General features: G+C 41.2%; 1 protein-coding gene across 2 annotated transcripts in view; it reads left to right on the top strand.

Annotated features, from left to right (window-relative positions):
• Positions 1-10,526, top strand: part of LOC132405869 (CD209 antigen-like protein C) — an 81,426-nt gene extending 70,900 nt beyond the window's left edge. For both annotated transcript variants that reach the window (XM_059990860.1, XM_059990861.1), the window contains 2 exons: positions 746-855; positions 10,178-10,526. In XM_059990860.1, coding sequence (XP_059846843.1) covers positions 746-855; positions 10,178-10,349 — 282 coding nt within the window. In that variant the 3' untranslated portion in view covers positions 10,350-10,526. The remainder of the gene's footprint in view (positions 1-745; positions 856-10,177) is intronic.
• Positions 10,527-21,801: the final 11,275 nt, after the last annotated feature.

The raw sequence follows: 21,801 nt of genomic DNA on the forward strand, positions 1-21,801 counted from the left end.
AATGATGCTCTCTTACTTTGCGGCTCCAGAAGTACACAAAACATTCAGCACCAGAGCATAAAGCATATTCCTTAATCAACTGTTTATCAGTCGCTCTGATACATTCATTTATTTAAACGGCTTCAAAGGAACATATCTAATTTGTATAGTCCTGGTAAATCTACAGGGAGAAAACCAACAGACCTAGGGCACACGAGGGACTTCAAAAACAATCCGAATTTCTCAAAGCTGTAACTTCAAAGGTAGCATTTTATTACTTCTGTTTTTCTACATTGAGGCACTCAAAGGACGGTCAGCCAATAGCATCTGTGAAAAAGTAAATTCAGGCAAGGTTCACGACAGGAACTCTTCCACAGAAGTCAGAAAATGTAGAGATTCTTAGTTGCCAAAGCAAAGCTGGCGGAATGGTTGGAGATGTAAGACAAGTGAACGCCTGGTGTCCGTTTAAGGCAATGTCGGTTTCTTTGCACAGCTACGAAAGGCTAGCTAAATTATCCCTTCTTCTCATGCCACTGCCGCTGAAATTTTGAGCTGTTGAACATGCCAACTACGCACCCACGGAGAAAGTATTAAAAAGAAGACGATCCAGTGTCATTCTCACGCACTTTCATTGGACCATTTATCTGCTTTGAAGTGAATAATTGGGCTTTGTTTACTAGTATATCAACTACGGAGTTGGTCAATACTATTAAATTAATTGTTGGTAGGTACTACATACAATGAGATATTTTTGTTTCCATGGCAGGAGTTTTTGGGAAGCATCCTTCAAGATCGTTACTGGATTGGCCTCAGTGATACTGAGTCTGAAGATGATTGGCGCTGGGTGGACGGAACCGATTATTCTTTGCCTTCAATGTGAGTTAATTTCTAGATTGTCTCACCTCTCTGGATTTGAATGATAAAGAGAAAATAAAATACCTCAGCACTTCATGTTCCGAGAATTATTTACAACATAATGATATAACTAGATTTTCCAATTTCAGCTAGACCTTACTGTCTGTAGTAATGGTTTACGCAGCTTGTTATTCAGCAGTTGTTCTCCCATATTTGTTCTATTTGCCATACCCTCTCTAGCCCCTTTTCCCTCCCTTATATCACCCGCCCACTTACTTCCACCCACCTACAAACCACATAGTTCACTAGATTCCATCCTCCCGCAGCCCTGCACTTATCTACCTTAATGGGCCGTTTACACGTCCTTCTTCCATATCGCACTCGCGCACTTTTAGTCCATGTGTCCTGGCTTGTCAATATACAAACCCTGTGCTTAAGTATACAGCTCTCCTTCACACACCTGGTTCTTTCTGCCCATTATACTAAGTGGTCTACCTGTCTCACCTGACGTTCCCTCCTCTTTATAAAGTTTGCACATCCCTCTAATCTTATTCCGGATACAGCGTCTGGACCCTAATTGTCGACAATTTATTTTGCTCTATTGGGGCATCCTAAAATCCTAAGTTTTGCAGCATTTTGAATTTCCAGCAAATTCCAGCATCAGTATTTTTTTTTCTCTAACGCCCTGCAGCACCAGGCTGGATTTTGAGCTTAAACTTCAAATGTAGCTGACAGAATTGTATTGTATTTTTAACTTGAAGCTGTGGCCTCCCGAATGTTCATGCGTATGAACAAGAATTCAATGGCAATGTCCTCACATTTGCTACTGAAAACACACATCATCTACTCGCAGCTCAGCTACTCGACAATTTATACAAACTGCCGTTCTGCTTCTGTTCTTTGTACTGCTTTAAGCTTACGTCTCCTTCTGTGGTGTGACTGGTGAATCAAGGCCTTCTTCACTGGCACAAAAACTCGCCTTACAACAGATCCAGAAAAGAATCTGCAGATGCTTATCCGATCGGTGGTTAAAACAAAGATTTAAGGCTAGAAGAAAGAATTGGAGCTACCCAAAGTGAAATGTGGATCTGTGGTCCCTGAGTATGTTGTAAAGATTGCATTAACTCTGTATTCCAGAGAGCGTTGATTTTATTGGACATCGGCTGTGTACAGCGGCCCGAAGAATCAACGGGGGCTATACAGTATGTATATGGATTTAATGCCTGGACAAAAAATTGAATTTTGTAGAAAGTTGTGGGTCTGGTGTCGCGGAATCCCTAGGTCTGTGAAAACAAAGACTTCTGACCTACTGATCATATTGAATTTTTTTGAAGAGGTTATGAGGAAAGTTGACGAGGTAAAGCAGTAGATGTTGTCTATATGGACTTCAGTAAGGCCTTTGACAAGGTTCTGCATGGAAGGTTAGTTAGGAAGGTTGAATCGTTAGGTATGAATATTGAAGTAGTAAAATGGATTCAACAGATGGCAGATGACAGAGATCATTGGTGGATAACTGTCAGGTTGGAGGCCGGTGACTAGTGGTGTGCTTCAGGGATCTGTACTGGGTCCAGTGTTACTTGTCATATACATTATTGACCTGGATGATGGCGTGGTAAATTGGATTAGTAAGTATGCAGATGATACTAAGGTAGTTGGTGTTGTGGATAATGAAGGGTTTTCAAAGTTTGCAGAGAGATTTAGGCTAGTTAGAAGAGTGAGCTGAACGATGGCAGATTGAGTTTAATGCTGATAAGTTTGAGTTGCTACATTTTGGTCGGAATAATCCAAACAGGATATACACGGTAAATAGTAGGGCATTGAAGAATGCAGTAGAACACAGTGATCTTGGAATAATGGTGCATTAGTTCCCTAAAGGTGGAATCTAATGTGGATAGGGTGGTGAAGAAAGCTTTTGGTATGTTGGCCTTTATAAATCAGAGCATTAAGTATAGGATTTGTGATGTAATGTTAGAATTGTACAAGACATTGTTAAGGCCAAATTTGGAGTATTCTGTACAGTTCTAGTCACCGAATTATAGGAAAGATGTCCACAAGATAGAGAGAGTACAGAGAAGATTTACTAGAATGTTACCTGGGTTTCAGCACCTAAGTTACAAGGAAAGGTTGAACAAGTCAGGTCTTTATTCTTTAGAGCGTAGAAGGTTGACGGGGAACTTGATAGAGGTATTTAAAATTATGAGGGGGATAGATAGAGTTGATGTGGATAGGCTTCTCTCCATTCAGAGTTGGGGAGAATCAAGCAAGAGAACATGAGTTGAGAGTTAGGCGGCAAAAGTTTAAGGGTAACACGAAGGAGAATTTCTTTCCTCAGATAGTGGCAGCTGTGTGGAATGAGCTTCCAGTAGAAGTGGTAGAAGCAGGTTCTGTATTGTCATTTAAAGTAAAATTGGATAGGTTTATGTACGGGAAAGGAATGGACTGTTATGGGCTGAGTGCGGGTCAGTGGGGACAAGGTGAGTAAGCGTTTGACATGGACTAGAAGGGCCGAGATGGCCTGTTTCCATGTTGTAATTCATATCTGGTTATATATAATGTTGGAGGTATTAGGCAAAAAACAGCAGATGAAACGGAATTGGCGAAGGTGTAACAGTTTCACTCATAGAACGAGCCTAGGGAGCAGGCAGTGAGTGTTCCTGTAGAGGGAATAGCCTGTACCTACGACCTATGTTGCCGTCGCGAGCCGATTTCACAGGGAAATCTTGAATGTATGAAGTAGGAAAGAGACACGTGGGTAGAAGAATATTAAGTCCTGAGATGAGAATCATGGAAGACAACCCGCTCATAAAGAAACATAGAATATAACCGAAGATTCTATAACCCTATTTTAGGGGCTCATTTTTTAGCAGCGGCCATTCGGAGATCTGAAACGTGAGAATACTTAGCTCACTCAGCTTCGCTGGTTGAGCACAATAATGCATCGACTGGCGACAGCTTGCTGTTTTAGAGCAGCGGCCATTCAGAATCAGGATTGATTAGCAAGAACAAAATAAAATAAGGCGGGGAAAGCAGACCGACCAATGTTACGGCGGGCAGTGTTAGAGTGGGGATTTTAAGACTTTCGCTCTTTGAGACTTCAATGAGGAGATGCTTCAGTCTGAAGAAGTGAATACATGATTGTAGAATTTTCCACGTGTGTTTATTGTTTTTCTTTCTTTATATTTGCTAGGTTAGAACAGTGGGGATAGCAGGAACACTAGCTGAATGCTCCTGTGCGGGATATGGGAAAGCAGGGAGACCTCCGTACGAGACATGCACCCGATTACAGCTTCTGTCACCCTCTGTTAAGGATATGGAGTTGGTAATTAAGAAGTCCGGATCATTTGGGAAGCTGAGGGGTGATAGTTAAGACATATGGAGCGATAGGTACCACCAAGGTGAAGGACACAGGAAATGAGGTAACAGGCAGTAAGGAGAAAGGGTTTAAATAGCCATTAGAGCACACCTGGGGCCATCTGCCTGAATAACACTTTGGTGAGTGTTGAGGGGGATGGCCGAGTAGATGAAAGTCACAGCGGTCAGGTGTCTGGAACTGAAACGAAGGAGGAGGGAGATGTGGCGTCCTATTGGTGATAAGGGATTTGTTAGTTAGGGGAACAGAAAGGTTCTGTTTACGAGAACGAGATTCCCGGTGGCATGTTAACTCCCTAGTTCCAGCATCCCAGATATCTCGGATGTAGTCCTCAGCACCTCACAATGTGAGCATCGCGAGTTGGTGATCCAAGTAGGTACCAATGTCATAGGTAGGAGGAGTGAAGAGGTTATGCAAAACGAGTTCAGTATGTTAGGTGCTAAGTTATAGTGCAGGACCCCCAGACTGCCCTTTAGAATGCCATAGCCCTATCTAAGCTAACAATGAGCTGAGCACCTGCGAGACAATATATTATCTGGGTGGCTCTATCGTTTCCACAGAAACTTATCTTTATTTCTTTAATTATCCCTCTATTCTGATCACTACTGCTGACTTTTTCCACCTTCCTTCTCTTCAGAAACACAGAGCCATACTCATCGCCATAGATCTGGTCGCTGAGGCTTCTCCTGAGAGGCATTCCCCCTCAAGACTATCCAAAATGGTACACTAATTATTGAGGGGAACGGCCACAGGTGAACGATATACATGCTGCCCAATTCCGTTTATTCTTCTGGCATTCACACAGTAACCTGCCTCTTGAAACCTCGGGGTGATTACAGCCCTATAGCTCATGCCTTTAACTTACTCATTCACCAGTATGAGCAGAACATCATAGAACTGCAGCTCCAGTTCCTTAATGTTCTGTGAGACGTTCAAAATCGACGTACCTGGTGCAGATATCATTATTTGGGAGTATAGATATCTCCGGAAATTCTTGCATCCGGAGCACAAGAGAAAACATAGTTCCTATCACGATTCTCTTTGCACTGACTGTGGCATAGCAAATGAAAAATCAAAAATAACGCAGACGCTAATCAGATACTTGCTTCTCTGAAATCAGATGAACCAAAGCCACTATAACACTGGTCCAGTCACACAATTCCTGCTCCGCCTGCCCTTGCCTTATCCCTTTTCTCTTTTTTTTAATGAATCCTCTTCAGAGATTGGACTCAGTGCTGCTCTGTAAACTGCCGTGAAGGATTGCCAATTATAATCATATATGCATTTAACAATTACAGCACGGAAACAGGCCATCTCGGCCCTTATAGTCCATGCCGAACGCTTACTTTCACCTAGTCTTACTAGCATGCACTCAGCCCATAACCCTCCATTCCTTTCCTGTCCATATACCTATCCAATTTTACTGGAAATGACATTACCTAACCTGCCTCTACCACTTCTACTGGAAGCTCGTTCCACACAGCTACCACTCTCGGAGTAAAGAAGTTCCCCTTCGTGTTACTCTTAAACTTTTGCCCCCTAACTCTCAGCTCATGTCCACTTGCTTGAAACTCCCCAACTCTCAATGGAAAAAGCCTATCCACGTCAACTCCATCTATCTCTCTTATAAATTAAATTACCTCTATCATGCCCCCATCAAACTTCTACGCTCCAAAGAATAAAGACCTAACTTGTTCAACCTCTCCCTGTAACTTAGGAGCTGTAATCCAGGTAACATTCTAGTAAATCTTCTCTGTACTCTCTCTATTTTGCTGACATCTTTCCTATAATTCGGTGACCAGAGTTGTACGCAAAACTCCAAATTCGGCCTTACCAATGCCTTGTACAATGATTACATTACATCCCAACTCCTATGCTCAATGCTCTGATTTATAAAGTCCAACATACCAAAAGCATTCTTCACCACCCTATCCACATGAGATACCACCTTCTCTGAACTATGCACCATTATTCCTAGATCATTCTGTTCCACTGCATTCTTCAATTCCCTACCATTTACCATTTACCAAATGTCCTATTTGTCCTAGCATAATGTAGCACCTCACATTTATCAGCATTAAACTCCATCTGCCTACGTTCAGCCGACTCTTCTAACTGGGCTAAATCGCTCTGAAAACTTTGAAAAAATACTTCATTATCGACGACGCCACCTACCTCGGTATCATCTGCATACCTACTAATCTAATTTTCCACCCCATCATCCAGATCATTAATGTATATGACAAAAATCATTGGACCCAGCACAGATCCCTGAGGCACACTACTCGTCACTGACCTCCAACCTGAGAAACCGTTATCCACCACTACTCTCTGGCATCTCCCATGCAGCCACTGTTGATTCCATTTTATTACTTCAATATTAATACCTAACGATTGAAACTTCCATGCGGAACCTTGTCAAAGGCCTTGCTGAAGTCCATATAGACAACATCCACTGCTTTACTTTTGTCAACTTTCCTCGTAAACTCTTCAGAAAATTCAATAAGATTTGTCAAACATTACCTTCCACGCACAAATCCATGTTGACTGTTCCTAGTCAGACCCTGTCTATCCAGATAATTATATATACCAACTCTAAGAATACTTTCCATATAATAACCTACCACTGACATCAAACTTACAGGCCTATAATTGCGAGGTTTACTCTTAGAACGCTTTTGAAACAATGGAACTACATGAGCAATGCACCAATCCTCCGGCACCTTCACCGTTTCCAATGACATTTGAAATATTTCTGTGAGAGCCCCTGCTAATTCTACACTAACCTCCCTCAAGGCCCTAGGGAATATCCTCTCTGGACACGGAGATTTATCCAATTTATATTCCTTAATAGCGCCAGTACTTCCTCCTCTTTAATCATCATGGTTTCCATAACTTCCTGATGTGTTTCCCATACCTTACACAATTCAATATTCTACTCCTTAGTGCAGACCAAAGAAAAGATATTGTTCAAAATCTCGCCCATCTCTTTTGGTTCCACATATAGCTGTCCACTCTGATTCTGTAAAGGACCAATTTTATCCCTCACTATCCTTTTGCTATTAATGTAACTGTAGAAACCCTTCGGATTACTTTCACCTTACTTACCAAAGCAACCTTGCATCTTCTTTTAGCTTTTCTAATTTCTTTCTTAAGATTCTTCTTATATTCTTTATATTCCTGGAGCACCTCATTTACTCTTTGCTGCCTACATTTATTGTAGATATCTCTTTGTTCCTTAACTAAGTTTCCAATATCCCTGGAAAACCATGGCACTCTCAAACTTTTATCCTTTCCTTTCAACCTAACAGGAACATAAAGGTTCTGTACCCTTAAAATTTCACCATTAAATGACCTCCATTTCTCTAATACATCGTTCTGATAAAACAAATTGCCCAATCCACTCCTTCTAAATCCTTTCGCATCTCCTCAAATTTAGCCTTTCTCCAATCAAAATCTCAACCCTGGCTCCAGTCCTATCCTTCTTCATAATTATATTGTAACTAATCGCAATTGTGATCATTTGACCCAAAGTGTTCCCCAACACATACCTCCTTCACCTGACCTATTTCATTTCCTAACAAAAGATCCAACTCTGCCCTTTCTCTAGTTGGTGCCTCTATGTATTGCTGCAAAAAAAAAACTATCCTGCACACATTTTATAAACTCTAAACCATCCATCCCTTTTACAGTATGGGCTTTCCAGTCTATGTATGGAAAATTAAAATCTCCCACAATCACAACCCTGTGCTAATTACAGATATCTGTTATCCTCTTGCAAATTTGCTCCTCCAATTCTCGATCCCCATTAGGTGGCCTATAATACACCCCTATAAGTTTTACTACACCTTCCCATTCCTCAATTCCACCCAAATAGTCTCCCTAGTCTAGCCCTCTAACCTATCCTGCCAGAAACTTTATACTTTAAATGGCTCAGTATGTTTGCGGGTGACAGCAAGATGGGGGGGGGGAGCGGAGGGTTGTAATGGACAACTAGGAGGACTATCAGAGCTTTCAGCGGGATCTGAACCTGCTGAAAAATGGGCTAAAAATGCCACATCGAACTTATTGGAAACAAGTGCGAGGTGCTGTACTTGGTTAAAAAAAAGCTAGGGTAGACCCTCCACAGTGAACGCTCGTGCACTGAGATGAGTTGTAGAACAAGGATATATGGGAATACTGGTCCATAATTTATTGAAACTGGTCTTACAAGCAGATAGGGTCGGAAAGAAATCTTTTGTCACACTGGTCTTCATAAATCAAAATATTGCATACAGCAGATGGAATATAATGTGAAGTTGTATAAGACGTTGGTGAACTCTAATTTGGAATATTGAGTGCAATCTTGGTTAGCTACCTACAGGAAAGATGTCGCTAAGGTTCAATGAGTACAGAGAAAAATTACAAGGATGGTGCCAGACTGGATCACCTGAGTTAGAGGAAAGTTGAATAGGTTAGGATTATATTCGATAGAAGTTAAATGACGGAGGGGAAATTTCATAAGGACTTGCTAAACTATGAGAGTTATAGATAAGGTAAATGCCAGTAGGGGTTTTCCAGTTTGGGTGGACTACAACTAATGGTCATTGGTTCAGGATGAAAGGTGAAATGCTGAGCGAAAAGTTAGAAAAAATCTTCACTCAGAGTGGTGTGAGCATATGGGATGTGCTGCCAGCGCAGATGGTGCATGCGAGCTCGGCTTAAACATTTAAAGAACGTTTGAATAGGCACCTGTATGGTAGGAGTATACAGAACTATCGTCCCCATACAGTCGGATGGTTCTACACGGATTAGCTCGGTGAAGGGCTTGTTCCTGTGTTGTACTCTATGACTCTATTACAGGAGTGCTGGTTTCAGATCCATATATCGATTGTTGAGATCGGTTGCTCGACCTACCCTTCGGCTCACAAAATGAAGATTGCTGGCAGAATGGCAGCCAGTGGTAACATGCAGTCAAGATTGGAGGCAGATAAGTCAAACATCAAGGCATATGCCGCTTTGATGCAGGAGGGAGAGTTAGTCCTGAAGATGGGTGGAATTTTTTGGAGAGGTTTGATGTTCAGATATTTACTGAAATGTAACTTGGAAAATGATAATGTTCGAATAAACTGATGTGAGTTTATGTACAGGTCATTAAAAGCCAAAAGCATGTCAACCAGATTATTAAGAAAGGAAAAGGTATCCTTGTTTCTATTCTGAAGGAGTTTGAATGCAGCAGTAAGTAGTTGTTACGTTAGCTGGACAGTTACATTGTGAACAGTCTTGTTCTATTACAATATGAATTTACGTACCGCAGAATGAGACAATGAAGGTTCAAAACAACTGATGCAGAGTAGCGGATTTGCTGAAAGAGGCGACTGTGAACATTATCCTCAAATTTAGAAGAATGAAAGATCTTGATGAATACTGGTGAAGTTGCATGCAAAAGACAGAGAGAAATCGCTCTGAAACAAATGCATTCGATTATTATTATACAGCCCCCACATATCAACTTATAAGTAATGATAAATAGTATTTACTAAAGGGAGGACGGCATTTCGATTCTGTGCACATACCATGAAAGAGCTCTATGCCAAAGTCATGATTGGAGCAGTCATCACCGTCTCCACTTGGAAGGGACAAATGCCAGATGCCAAGTCAAGCATTTCTACTTGAAAGTAACAAACGCATCAGATCACAAAAGGGAGAAGCAACGGAAAGTCTATCAGACGAGTGGATATTTCTGTTGTAGTGATGATAATAAGTGCTACAGCATTGCATGGGCATAAATTCCGTACACCATTTCACCATTCAGTGGCCTCTGTTGAGAATATGCCCAGTACTATCTACAGATTCTGTGAAAACAAAACAGACCCTGCCTGCATATGCTGGTCTTCTAGCTGCACCATGAACTGCAGCATGAGTATGGAACTAAAGCAGAGATTGAATTTGGCGTCCTATTAATGATACTGTTTTTCTTGTTCTTTTATTTAGAAACTGGAACGAAGGGGAACCAAATGATGCAAACAACGCCGAGGACTGTGCGGAGATACTTGGCGATGGAAAATTGAATGATTTGTCATGTGATAAAAGCCAACGTTGGATCTGTGAGCGATCTGCATTGATTGTTCCTGAAATATACTCATTGGCACCAAGAGAACAATGACCCAGTTTGTCAATATTGAATATGATATACAGATGTTATGTCGTATAAGCACACATTTTATTCTATCCGAATAGTGCTAATGTTTAAAAAGTATTCCAGTCACTCATTCGTGTCCTTTACTGTAGTGTCTTCATTTCGAAATTTCATGTTTGTCACTTTTTTTTTACTCCAGCTGAAATAAATTTAGATCATGACTATTATCAAAGTATAAAAGTATTCATCGCCTTTCAAAAACCAATAGTAAACTGTCTCCAGGGTTTGAATTTTCTTGTAACTGGAGGTGGTCCAGCTTCCTCAGTGAACCCTTTGAGCTTGAAAATGTGCTTTACAGAAAAAGTGCCTGCGTTTACACGGGAAGGAGATATGCATCCCTGATTAGTTGAGGGAAACAGACAAATATGCATAATGAAAAAATACTGACGGAATGCATTTGGGACAAGCGACAAGGCAGATAAATTTGCAGTCAACTAGAAACTTTTTATTTATTATCAGTGACATATGACGTGATTATTTCCATTTTGAGCCAGAAGTCAGTACAAGACATAAAAGTCTGTAAGTTACGCAATTAAATTCTGCAATAAAAGTATGAGGAAATGTTCAGGTGCAAGGATTCAAACGTTCAAAGGTTAATTTATTATCCAAACTTGTACAAACATTTGTAAATATGTACAACTCTGAAATTTGTCAGGTTTTCGTACCTGCTCAGATGTCTGATGGTAGAGGGTAAGAATTTGTTACTACATCGCCAGGTATACGTCTTCCGTCTCCTGTAATCCTCTGGACGATAATAACGAGAAGATGACATATAAACATAACATATACCCGTATAACAAATACAGCACGGAAACAGGCCATCTCATTCCTTCTAGTCCATACCGAACTCTTACTTTCACTTTGTCCCACCTACCTGCACTCAGCCCATAACCCTCCATTCCTTTCTTGTCCATATACCTATCCTTTTTTTTTAGTGAAAAAATCGATCCGGTCTCTACCATTTCTACTGGAAGCTCGTTCCACACAGCTCGCACACTCGAAATAAAGAAATTCCCCTCGCGTTACCCCTAAACTTTTGCCCCTTAACTCTCAACCTATGTCCTCTTGTTTGAATCTCCCCTGCTCACAATGGAAAAAACCTATCCGTGTCAACTCTATCTATCCCTCTCATAATCTTAAATACCTCTATCAAGTCCCCCCCGACTTCAACCTTCTGCGCTCCAAAGAATAAAGACCTAACTTGTTCAGCCTTTCTCTATAACTTAGGTGCTAAAACACATTTACATTCTAATAAATCTCCTCTGTACTCTCTCTATTTTGTTCACATCTTTCCTATAATTCGGTGACCAGAACTGTACACAGTACCCCAAATTTGGCCTCACCTTTGCCTTGTACAATTTTAGCGTTACATCCCAACTCCCATACTCAATGCTCTGATTTATAAAGGCCAGCATACCAAAAGCTTCATTCACCACCCTATCCATATGAAATTCCACCTTCAGGGAACGATGCACCATTATTCCTTGATCACTCAGTTCTACTGCATTCCCCTATACTTTACCATTTACCATGTATATCCTATTTTGATTAGTCCTACCAAAGTGTAGCACCTCACATTTATCAGCATTAAACTTTGTCTGCCATCGTTCAACCCTGTCTTCTAACTGGCCTAAATATCTCTGCAAACTTTGAAAACCTACATCACTAGCCACAACGCCACCACTCTTAGTATCATCTGCACACTTACTAAACCAACTTACCACCCCATCATCCAGACCATTAATGTATATGACAAAGTGTATTGGAGCCAGTACAGATCCCTAGAGACACACCACTAGTTATCGGCCTCCAACCTGACAAACAGTTATCCACCAGTACTCTCTGGCATTTTTCATTCAGCCACAATTGAATTCCTTTTACTGCTTCAATATTAATACCTAAAGATTGAACCTTCCTAATTAACCTTCCGTGTGTAACCTTGTCAGAGACCTTACTGAAGACCATATAGACAACAACTACTGCTTTACCCTCGTCAACTTTCCTGGTAACATCTTCAAAAAATTCAATAAGTTTGTCAAACAGGACCTTCCACGCACAAGTCCATGTTGACTGTTCTTAATCAGACGCTGTCTATCCAGATAATTATATATACCATCTCTAAGAAAACTTTCCATTAAATTACTCGGCACTGACGTCAAACTTGCAGGCTGATGATTGCAAGGTTTACTCTTAGAACCCTGTTTATAAAAAGCAACCATATGAGCAATACGCCAAACCTACGGCAACATCCCGGTTTCCAATGACATTTGAAATATTTCTGTCAGAGCCCCTGGTATTTCTACTGTTAGGTACTCATGACACATGACAGTGGTACCCTTGTCATCTGACTGGGGTTGAAGCTATACTGGACTTGAAGTAATGGTCTTGTGATGGTGGAGTGATGTCATTTTCCAGCCAGGAGAGGTCATGTGACTTTTTTTTACAGGTTATAAAAGGTAGACCCCACCCTGTGAGGAGGGGCAGTTCGTGGCTGGATTTGCCAAGTTGACTTCATGCCACTGCGTGTTTTAAGTGATGACGCAGTTTAGTTGAAGGATGAAGTTTTTATCCAATGCCTAAAGTTTAAAAGGTCAGTGCCAGCAGGTTCTTTACGATTCTGCTAGTTCGGGACAGTGGAGAGTGAAGATCGAAGTTCGGGAGTTAAAGATCGAGGAGAATCGCTTTCTACGGTGAAACGGGTTTCGACCTTTGTTTGATCCTTATTTGGAAGGATTTCGTTGACTATCTTCGTTGTTAATCCTTAGGTTTTACCAGACAGGATTGAAGATAGTGAGGAAGGAAAGGTCAGTGCCTTTAAGCCGTTTGGTTTCGTAAATTCTTCGTGGGAAGTTCGACGTCGGGGATCGAAGCCAAGCGACGTGAAAGAGAATTTCAATCTTTTTATAAAGTCTCTCCCATCTAAATGGACTGTGAGCATATCGAACTTTTGGCAATACCACTTTAAAGAACTGTTTTTGCAATATCGCTTTAAGAACTGTTTGAGCTGCCGCACCGCAGTTGGTTTCCGGTTACATTAGTGTTTGTTTACTTTTGGGGGGGTTTGTTTTCTGTGTTTAATAAACGTGTTGTTTGTTAAAAAAAAAAACCCTTGCCGAACTCATGGATTTATTGTTGCCTAAATACGTAATACTACACTAACTTCCTTCAAGGTCCGAGGGAATATCCTGTCAGGATCCGGACACTTATCCACTTTTATACTCTTTAAAAGCGCCAGTACTTCCTCTTTTTAAAACATCATAGTTTCCACAACTACCTTGCTTGTTTCCCTTACCATGTTGTGTCCTTGATGTGAAGGCCCTTAATAATGAATGTGACCTTCTTGAGCAACAGACACTTAAAGATGTTCTCGGCAGTGGAAATCGTTGCACCTTGATACAGCAGGGTAAAATTGTATTCCTCCTCATCTTCTTGCGATCCCGTTTATGGATGGCCCCATACCATTCAGATTATTCGCTGCCTTACATCTAGACGAATTTGTAATTCTTTGGCCATAGAGCAAATCTGCTCAAACTTTGCAAGCTTTGGAGGAAGAGTATGTTCATATATCTCCAATCAAAGTAAGTAAAGTTAGACAGTGATTAAAATAATCGGACTGGCTGTGTTTATCTACTATCCAAGAATAACAAGAAATGCAAGGTGTACTGGAAATTGCAATCTGTACTTGCCTCTCCGTCTGAGCGTTGCTTGCAATTTCGATCCCGGGCATAAAAGTTCTGATTCGATTGGAGTGTTGTAGGGGAATTAAGCACGGATATAGTTAGGACTTGCAGTATAGCTATATAGACTATTTGAAAAAAAAATGAAGATTGCCTTGGAACAGAAATGGCTTACTGGATACGTAACTGATTAAATTAGGAAATATATTGAAGCTGTTATTAGATAGGAACTACTTCCCTTTGCAGAAAGACGATGAAGCAGATGATATGTTTCAAATAGAAAACACTTCTTTTTCAACCAAATGGGGTGTGGAATTTGTTGTCCTGATGCAGGGTACACGATGCAGAAACCTTTACAGCATTTGAACCACAGAAGGCGTGTTCATGACGAACCGGGGCATTTAAGAATAGATATCTAGCGTTAACACGTTGTATTAAACTGGGCTATATTATATTTCAACAAACAGAAGCAACTTGGACTGGATGCCAGACCAATGCATCTTCACTGGTCCTTGCTGCTCCAGGATATTTCAAAATACATTTGATTTCTGATGCATTGAGAATCACAAACCTTCAGTGCTACTTCGAAACCACCTCTTCTTTCTTTAAGGATTGGGAAAGTTCTTAAACAGTTTTTAATCCCGTACACCTTAGGTACAAAGTAGACCGAAATTGGGGTTTGTGACTCCGAGTGGCGGGGAGTCCTGCTTCTCTCACCCTGTTTGCCCCATCCGCCATTCTCTGTTTATTTTTTCTCTGACGGCAAATAATTACAAAAATCTCTCAATGTAAACTACAAATAAAGCATATCGTACAGATCCTCAGCTTTAATGAACGTCTGCGTGTATGCTGTCCTATAATATTGTTGCCCAATATTGGAATACGTTGATAATTAGGCAAGTATAAAATCTCAAAAAAGATCATCTTCCACTGAAAATTTATGACGTTCCCAACGCCATCTTTACAACATAACGCATTTCTTCCCTCTGATGTTCTCCCACTTTTGTGCGACCATTTTATAATCAACTCAAACTTTAAGTTCCTTTTTTACTGCTGACCGTATTCTCTTTTTTAACTTTTTTTATTGAGTTTTCAGATAATTACAGAAAGAAGGGAAAAAAAGAATACCCTTCCCCCCTCCCCTTAGCCCCTCCCCCCTAACAACCCTATAGAAAAAGAAAGAAAGAAAGAAAGAGTGCCTGGAAATCGGAAGATCCCCACATGCTCCACGGTGTTCGTAATAACTTTAGTATACATATATATATTTATTTCTTTCCCCAAATAACAAATTATTTTATCTTCAGAGCACCTATATATTTAATCCTGTCTTTTGTAAATAAGGGTGCCAAATTTTCAAAAATGTTTCATATTTATCTCTTAAATTATAAGTATTTTTTTCAAGTGGAATACAGCTGGAAATGGCATTCTTCCAACGATCTATACTTAAGTATGCATCCGATTTCCAAGTAACTGCAATAGCCTTTTTGGCTACTGCCAGTGCAATTTTTATAAATTCTTTCTGATATTTATTCAATTTGGGTTTCGATTTTATCCCTTCAATGTCGCCTAATAAAAATAATATTGGATTATGTGGAAGTTGTGTTCCAATAATTTGTTCCAAAAAAACTCTTAAATTTGTCCAAAAAGGTTGAATTTTAGAACTGTTTCCGATGTAACCAAGAAATTGGTACTATTTTACATTCTGCTGACCGTATTCTTCATAAAGGATCAATGATATCTCCTGTTTCAGAATCTCGGGTCTCGATGTGTTTCTTTAAACCATTCAGGAGTATACAGTGAAACATTTGCTGTATCTATTGACTATTTGCAGTGTACTACTTATATCTGTTTATGTTGAATCCAGCCACCCTGCATTAATTCGTGCTACAGGCAGCGGCTCTTTTCTATACCCAGTATTCAGTTTAACACACAACTACGTTTAACAAGTAGCATCATGCGCTTGTAGAATAAGGTTCTTAAAGTCCAGTTCTACAAAGGAATATAAATAGGTTTTTTGCTCGTTAGTGAAATGACAAGTTAATGACACGGAAGTCCAAGGAGATCCCAAAATCTTCTCATTTTGTTACAAGCCCAAGATATTCTACATATACTGCAAATTCAGTGTAACACAACCAAAATCCTATAGAAATTCAGCAGTCAGGCAGTGTCTATAAAAAGGAATAAATATCCGACGTTTGACGATTAGGTCTTACATCAGCGCTGGAAATAAAGGGGAAAAAACCAGAATGAGATGGTATCCGAAGGGAAAAGTCTATAACGCAGACAGATGATACGTGAAACCAGATGAGAGGGGCATAATAGATTTGGGGAGTGTGGGTAGCAATTGAGAAGCTGGGACTAGATAGCTACAACATATAAAAGGGCTTAAGAAGGAGTCAGTTAAAAAGGAGAGTTGTTCATAAGGCGAAAAGAAAGACGGGGGCATTAGGGGGATGCGATATGCAGTTGAGAAAAAGATAATAGGTAAAAGGGGTGTCAGAATGCGGAATGCTCAAAGAAACGTTAGGAGGGAGATAAAAGTACAAGAATTTAGAGGAATCAGTGTTCATGCCATCATGTTGGAGGCTACTATGACGGAATATGAGGTGTTGTTTTTCCATTGAGAGAGTGGCCTCATAGTGCCAGTAGAAGAAGCCTTTGACCTACATTGTAATAATGGGAATGTGCAGTGGTATAAAAATGGTTAAACATAAAGAATCCCTACTGTTTGCGAATGGAGCAAAGGTGCCTTCCTTTTCATTTCTGATGAAGGATCCCAGTCCGAAATTTCTTTCAATAAATACTGTCTGTCCTGTTAAGTTGTTGCGTCACTTTCTCTGTGTCGTTTCACTTAGATAGACATATATTACAATTCTTCCCCTAAATCCATCCGCACAAACCTCAACGTCAATCTCTCCCCATAGGGTGTCCGTCGCTGCTTGCCGTCAACGGCGTTGTTTGGGGGGAGGAGGGAGGATAGTGACATTCTCCTCTTTCTCACCATTCTCTTCTTTATTTGAGAAGCTTCCGTTTGGACCCTCAGTGGGATCATGCATGGAGAACCAGGTGTATTGATTGAACTCCAATCATACAGATATATAAAATGACTTGGGACTAGTACAGATATTATTCATAGCATTGATTTCTACTTTGAACAGATAACGTGTGCCGGTGAATTAAGACTACACCATTATGACTGGGGTTGGGAAGAACAAGATGTGAAAACACTGCGACAAACGAATGTAGTGGGCATTCGAGTGGAGGCTGCTGTGAAGCTCTTTCCATCGGTGAAAATCACCCGACCTGAGGAATCTAGTCCAGTCGTAGAGTTCTCTGGTTAATATTACGCTCTTGCTTGTTCCACCTGAATCTCTCAATTGCCAAATGTGCACTCAAATTCAGCGACTGATTCTGGATTTTCCTCCAGTTAGCATAAATTCTTATCCCTTATTTATGAAGAAATGACATACACCGGGCAATTCTTCAATGGGTCAAGATGGAATTCCGTTCAATAACACCTATTGTCGCGTTGACTATTTTGGTATGTAAAATGAGCAAACTAGGTATTTCTTCTTTGAAATGGGACCGTGCAATGGAATGTGTGCGACAATATTTGTCGAGCAGTTATAAGAAATGTGTTGAACATTGTTTAAGGTTAGTTTCTGTTCAACACTTGAGTTCCTTACGTGAAGGATATAAGGTTGAGTGGCGGGAATGAAGACAGAAAATATTTTTTTTCTTCTAATATTGAAACGCTTCGGACTCAACACGCAGAGAAGAATGTTCAAAATACTATGTTGTTCGCTGGAGAGCATCAACAGTTTGTCGTTTTTTTTCAATAATCCCAGTGGCTCTAGAAATGTAAAAATAATGTTCATCATTTTTCCCTCTTTAGCGGTGTTTAAACGCATAAAGTCGGTTATTCCGGTTGCATATAGTCAGAAATCTTGATCTGGCCAAAGAAGAAGACAGAGTGAAAAGGTGCAGTATACTGAAGCAAAGCAAACTTCAGAAATATAATTACTTTTGGTCAGGTTGGTTTGTTTCAGTTACTTGTCTGGGTTTCATTAAAACCTCCAGATCGACGAAAAATACCCCAGAGAAAGCATTACCAGGAAATCCTGTTCTATCGGTAGGTAAGGATCTGACGGTAAGAGCTTGCCACATGTCCACAATTTTAATTGTTAATACTAAACCACTGTAGAACAAAGTAATAGGGCAGGAAGTGATCTTGTCCGATTGTGAACGCCATGATTTTTAGGTAAAGTAAAGGAGTTGTGTGAAAGGATGGTTGAATCTATATTTCTAGCTGTATCTTGATGTAAAACAACACCTGGCATTTCCAGCATCTGCAGGCTCCCTCGTGTTTATGAACATTGGTCTTTCCTGGGGAAGTGATTAGAAAATTTCGTAAAGTCCACCTCCAAATTGCTGCGTGGGAATATTGTCAGAATAAGAGTTAAGTGTTTGATGGGTACAGTGGACGACCAGCAGCAACAGATATATAAACTCGCACAATCTTTCATGCACGGACAGACTGTATCCCTCACTCCATTGTTACAATGAACCCAAATAGTCAGTCATAAAAGAGCATTGAAAGGTATCATACATGCGCTAGGCATTCAGCCAACAGTATCTGTGCCGACCACGATACTAATTTCAACTGCAAATCTGTCTGCACGCAGTCTTTGTACGGAATATCACCTGCTTGTCCATGTGCTTCTTAACTACACCATCATGTTAGTTTTCTCTAGCTTCTCGTTCATAGCCTTCCAAGTAACGACTACTCTCTTTAAAAGTTCCTTCGAAACATACTATGGTCTCGCTTGAGAAACTTATATTGATTTTTTTTTTTCCAAATTAAAACATCTTCAGTGGTCATTGCTCTCCTGGCCTTCGATAGTCCGCTGTTCGGAAGAGTCAAGAACAACAAATAGCGCAGATGTAAGTGTCCAGAGCATTTCCCTCGTTATCAATACTGTGGTGCCAACACAGCGAAAATAGTTTTGGTGAGGATGGGGGAATGGGTGCGGACAACGAAATATATGACAGTAAAGTAACTTAAGACAGAGAGAAAAAAAAAACAGATCTCGACTGTACCCATATTTGGAAACAACAAACAGTGGACAAATACAGGATGAGCAGAGGGAAGACACCATAGTTTCCCTTATGATTCCGTCGAACTTTTCACCTTTTACCCTTAATCCATAACCTTCAGTTGTGGTATCACCTGAAGTCAGTGGAAAAAAGTACTGTTGCATTAAACCTATCAATAGGAAGGCGGCCAGTGAGTGAATGGGCCAATGAAGGAGTGCAGATTTGAGGCTTTGACTCGAGAGATTCTGGCAGTTTTAGCAATTGGACTGTGCAATCAAGTCAATCATGATTTGAATAGCTCAGCAGAAAGCCGTTGATTAGACAATCAATATTTGAATAGCTCAGACTCGGCAGAAAACAGCTGATTGGGCAATCCTGGTCAGGTGAGCAAGCAGTTTGAAAAGATCAAACAAATAAGTAGAGGAGTAGCTCAAGCGGAGCGATCCGGCCAGTGAGTCAGTTGGCCAATGAAGGAGTGGAGATTTGAGGCTTAGACTCGAGAGGCTTCGGTAACAAGAGGCGGTGGACGAGCTTGTTCCCAGTTAGTCTTTACAATGCCTCATGAAACGGTGGCCTCTCCTGTGAGATGTGGCAGTCTTGGGGGAACTCCACTCTCCCACAGAATCACATCTGCCAGAAGTACTTGCGTCTGGGCGATCGGGAAGACCGTGTAAGGAATCTGGTGCAGCAACTGTATGACCTTCGACTCCTAAGTGAGAATGAGGCAGTCATAAATGAGAGCTACAGGGAGGTAGTCACACCTTGGATGCCGGAAGCAGGTCGTTGGGTGACATTCCGAGCGGGGAAAGCGAAGGAGAATAGACATATAGTGCAGACCACACCTGTAACCATCCCCGTGAATAATAAGTTTACCGTGCTGGATGATGCTGGCAAGGACGACCAACCAGGTGTCAGCTACAATGGCAGGTCCTCTGGTGTCTGACCAGAGTCTGACCCTGTGGTGCAGAAAGATGAGACAGAGGAGGAGACTTTATAGTCAGGGGAGCAGGCAGAAGATTTTGTGTACATGAGAAGGAAAACGGCATGGTTTGCTGCCTCCCGGGTGCCAGGGTCCGAGATGTCTCTGACTGGGTGCATGATATCCTGGTCCGAGAAGGAAAGCAACCAGAAGTCGTGATACATGATGGGACCAACGACATAGGCAGGAAGAGGGATGAGGTCCTTAAGTGTGAGTTTCGGGAACTAGGCAGAAGGTTGACGAACAGGACCTCAAGGGTGGCGTTCACAGGATTGCTGCCAGTGCTACGTGATAGAAATGCTAAGAATTGGAGGAGATGACAGTTGAATGCGTGGAAGAAGAGTTGGTGCAGGGGGCAGGGTTTTAGATTTTTGGATCATTGGGATCTCTTCTGGGGAAGGTGGGACCTGTACAGATAGGATGGGTTGCACGTGAACTCGAGAGGGAGCAATATCCTTGCAGGTAGGTTTGCTAGCATGGTCTGAGAGGGTTTAAACTAATTTGCAAGGCGAATGGGAGTGGAGTGATAGTGCAGTGAAAGATTGCATGGCGTGAAGCCAGATCTAACATATAGAGAGGTTTTGAGGAAAATGAAGCAGGAGAAAGTGTGTGAAGGTAGTAAATTAGAAGGGTTAAAGTGTGTGTACTTCAATACAAGAAGCAACAGCAACAAAGGTGATGAACTGAGAGCTTGGATGCATACATGGAATTATGACGTAGTGGCCAATACGGAGAATTGGCTCGCACCAGGACAGGAATGGATTATCAATATTCTTGGATTTCAGTGCTTTAAAAGGGATAGAGAGGGGATAAAAAGAGGAGAAGGGGTGGCATTACCGGTCAGGGATATTATTACACCTGCAGAAAGTGTGGATAATGTAGCAGGATCGTCTTTTGAGTCAGTATGGGAGGCATTCAGGAACAGGAGGGGAACAGTTATTCTACTGGGGGTATTCTATAGGCCCCCTGGTAGCAGCAGCGATACGAGGAGCAGATAGGGAGGCAGATTTTGGAAAGGTGCAAAAATAATAGGGTTGTTATCATGGGTGACTTTACCTTCCCTAATATTGATGGCACTTGATTAGTTCCAAAGGTTTAGATGGAACAGAGCTTGTTAAGTGTGTCCAGGATGGATTACTGTCACAGTATGTTGACAAGCCGACTAGGGGGAATCCCATACTAGATCTAGTATTAGGTAACGAACCGGGTCAGGTCACAGATCTGTCAGTGGGTGAGTATCAGGGGGAAAGTGATCAATGCTCCTTCGTCTTTAGCATTATCATGGAAAAGGATAGTGTTACGTACCCGTGACACGTGACAGTGGTGTACTTGTCACGTGAGTGGTGTTGAAGCTATACTGGACTTGAGGTAATGGACTTGGGATGGTGGAGTGACGTCATTTTCCCGCGGGTAGAGGTCATGTGACAGTTTCTTTTTACAGGGTATAAAAGGAGGACCCCTCCTTGTGAGGAGGGGCAGGTCGTGGCTGGATTTGCGATTTTGACTTCATGCCACTGCGTGATCTAATATTATGCCGCAGTTTAGTTGAAAGATGGAGTTTTATTTAATGCCTAAAGTTTAAAAGGTTATTGCCAGCAGTTTCTTTATAATATTGCTAGTTAAAAATCAGTGGAGAGTGAAGATCGGAGTTCTGGAGCTAAAAGAT

This window comes from Hypanus sabinus, chromosome 16 (genome assembly GCF_030144855.1).
Source record: "Hypanus sabinus isolate sHypSab1 chromosome 16, sHypSab1.hap1, whole genome shotgun sequence".
Classification (NCBI taxonomy): Eukaryota; Metazoa; Chordata; class Chondrichthyes; order Myliobatiformes; family Dasyatidae; genus Hypanus; species Hypanus sabinus.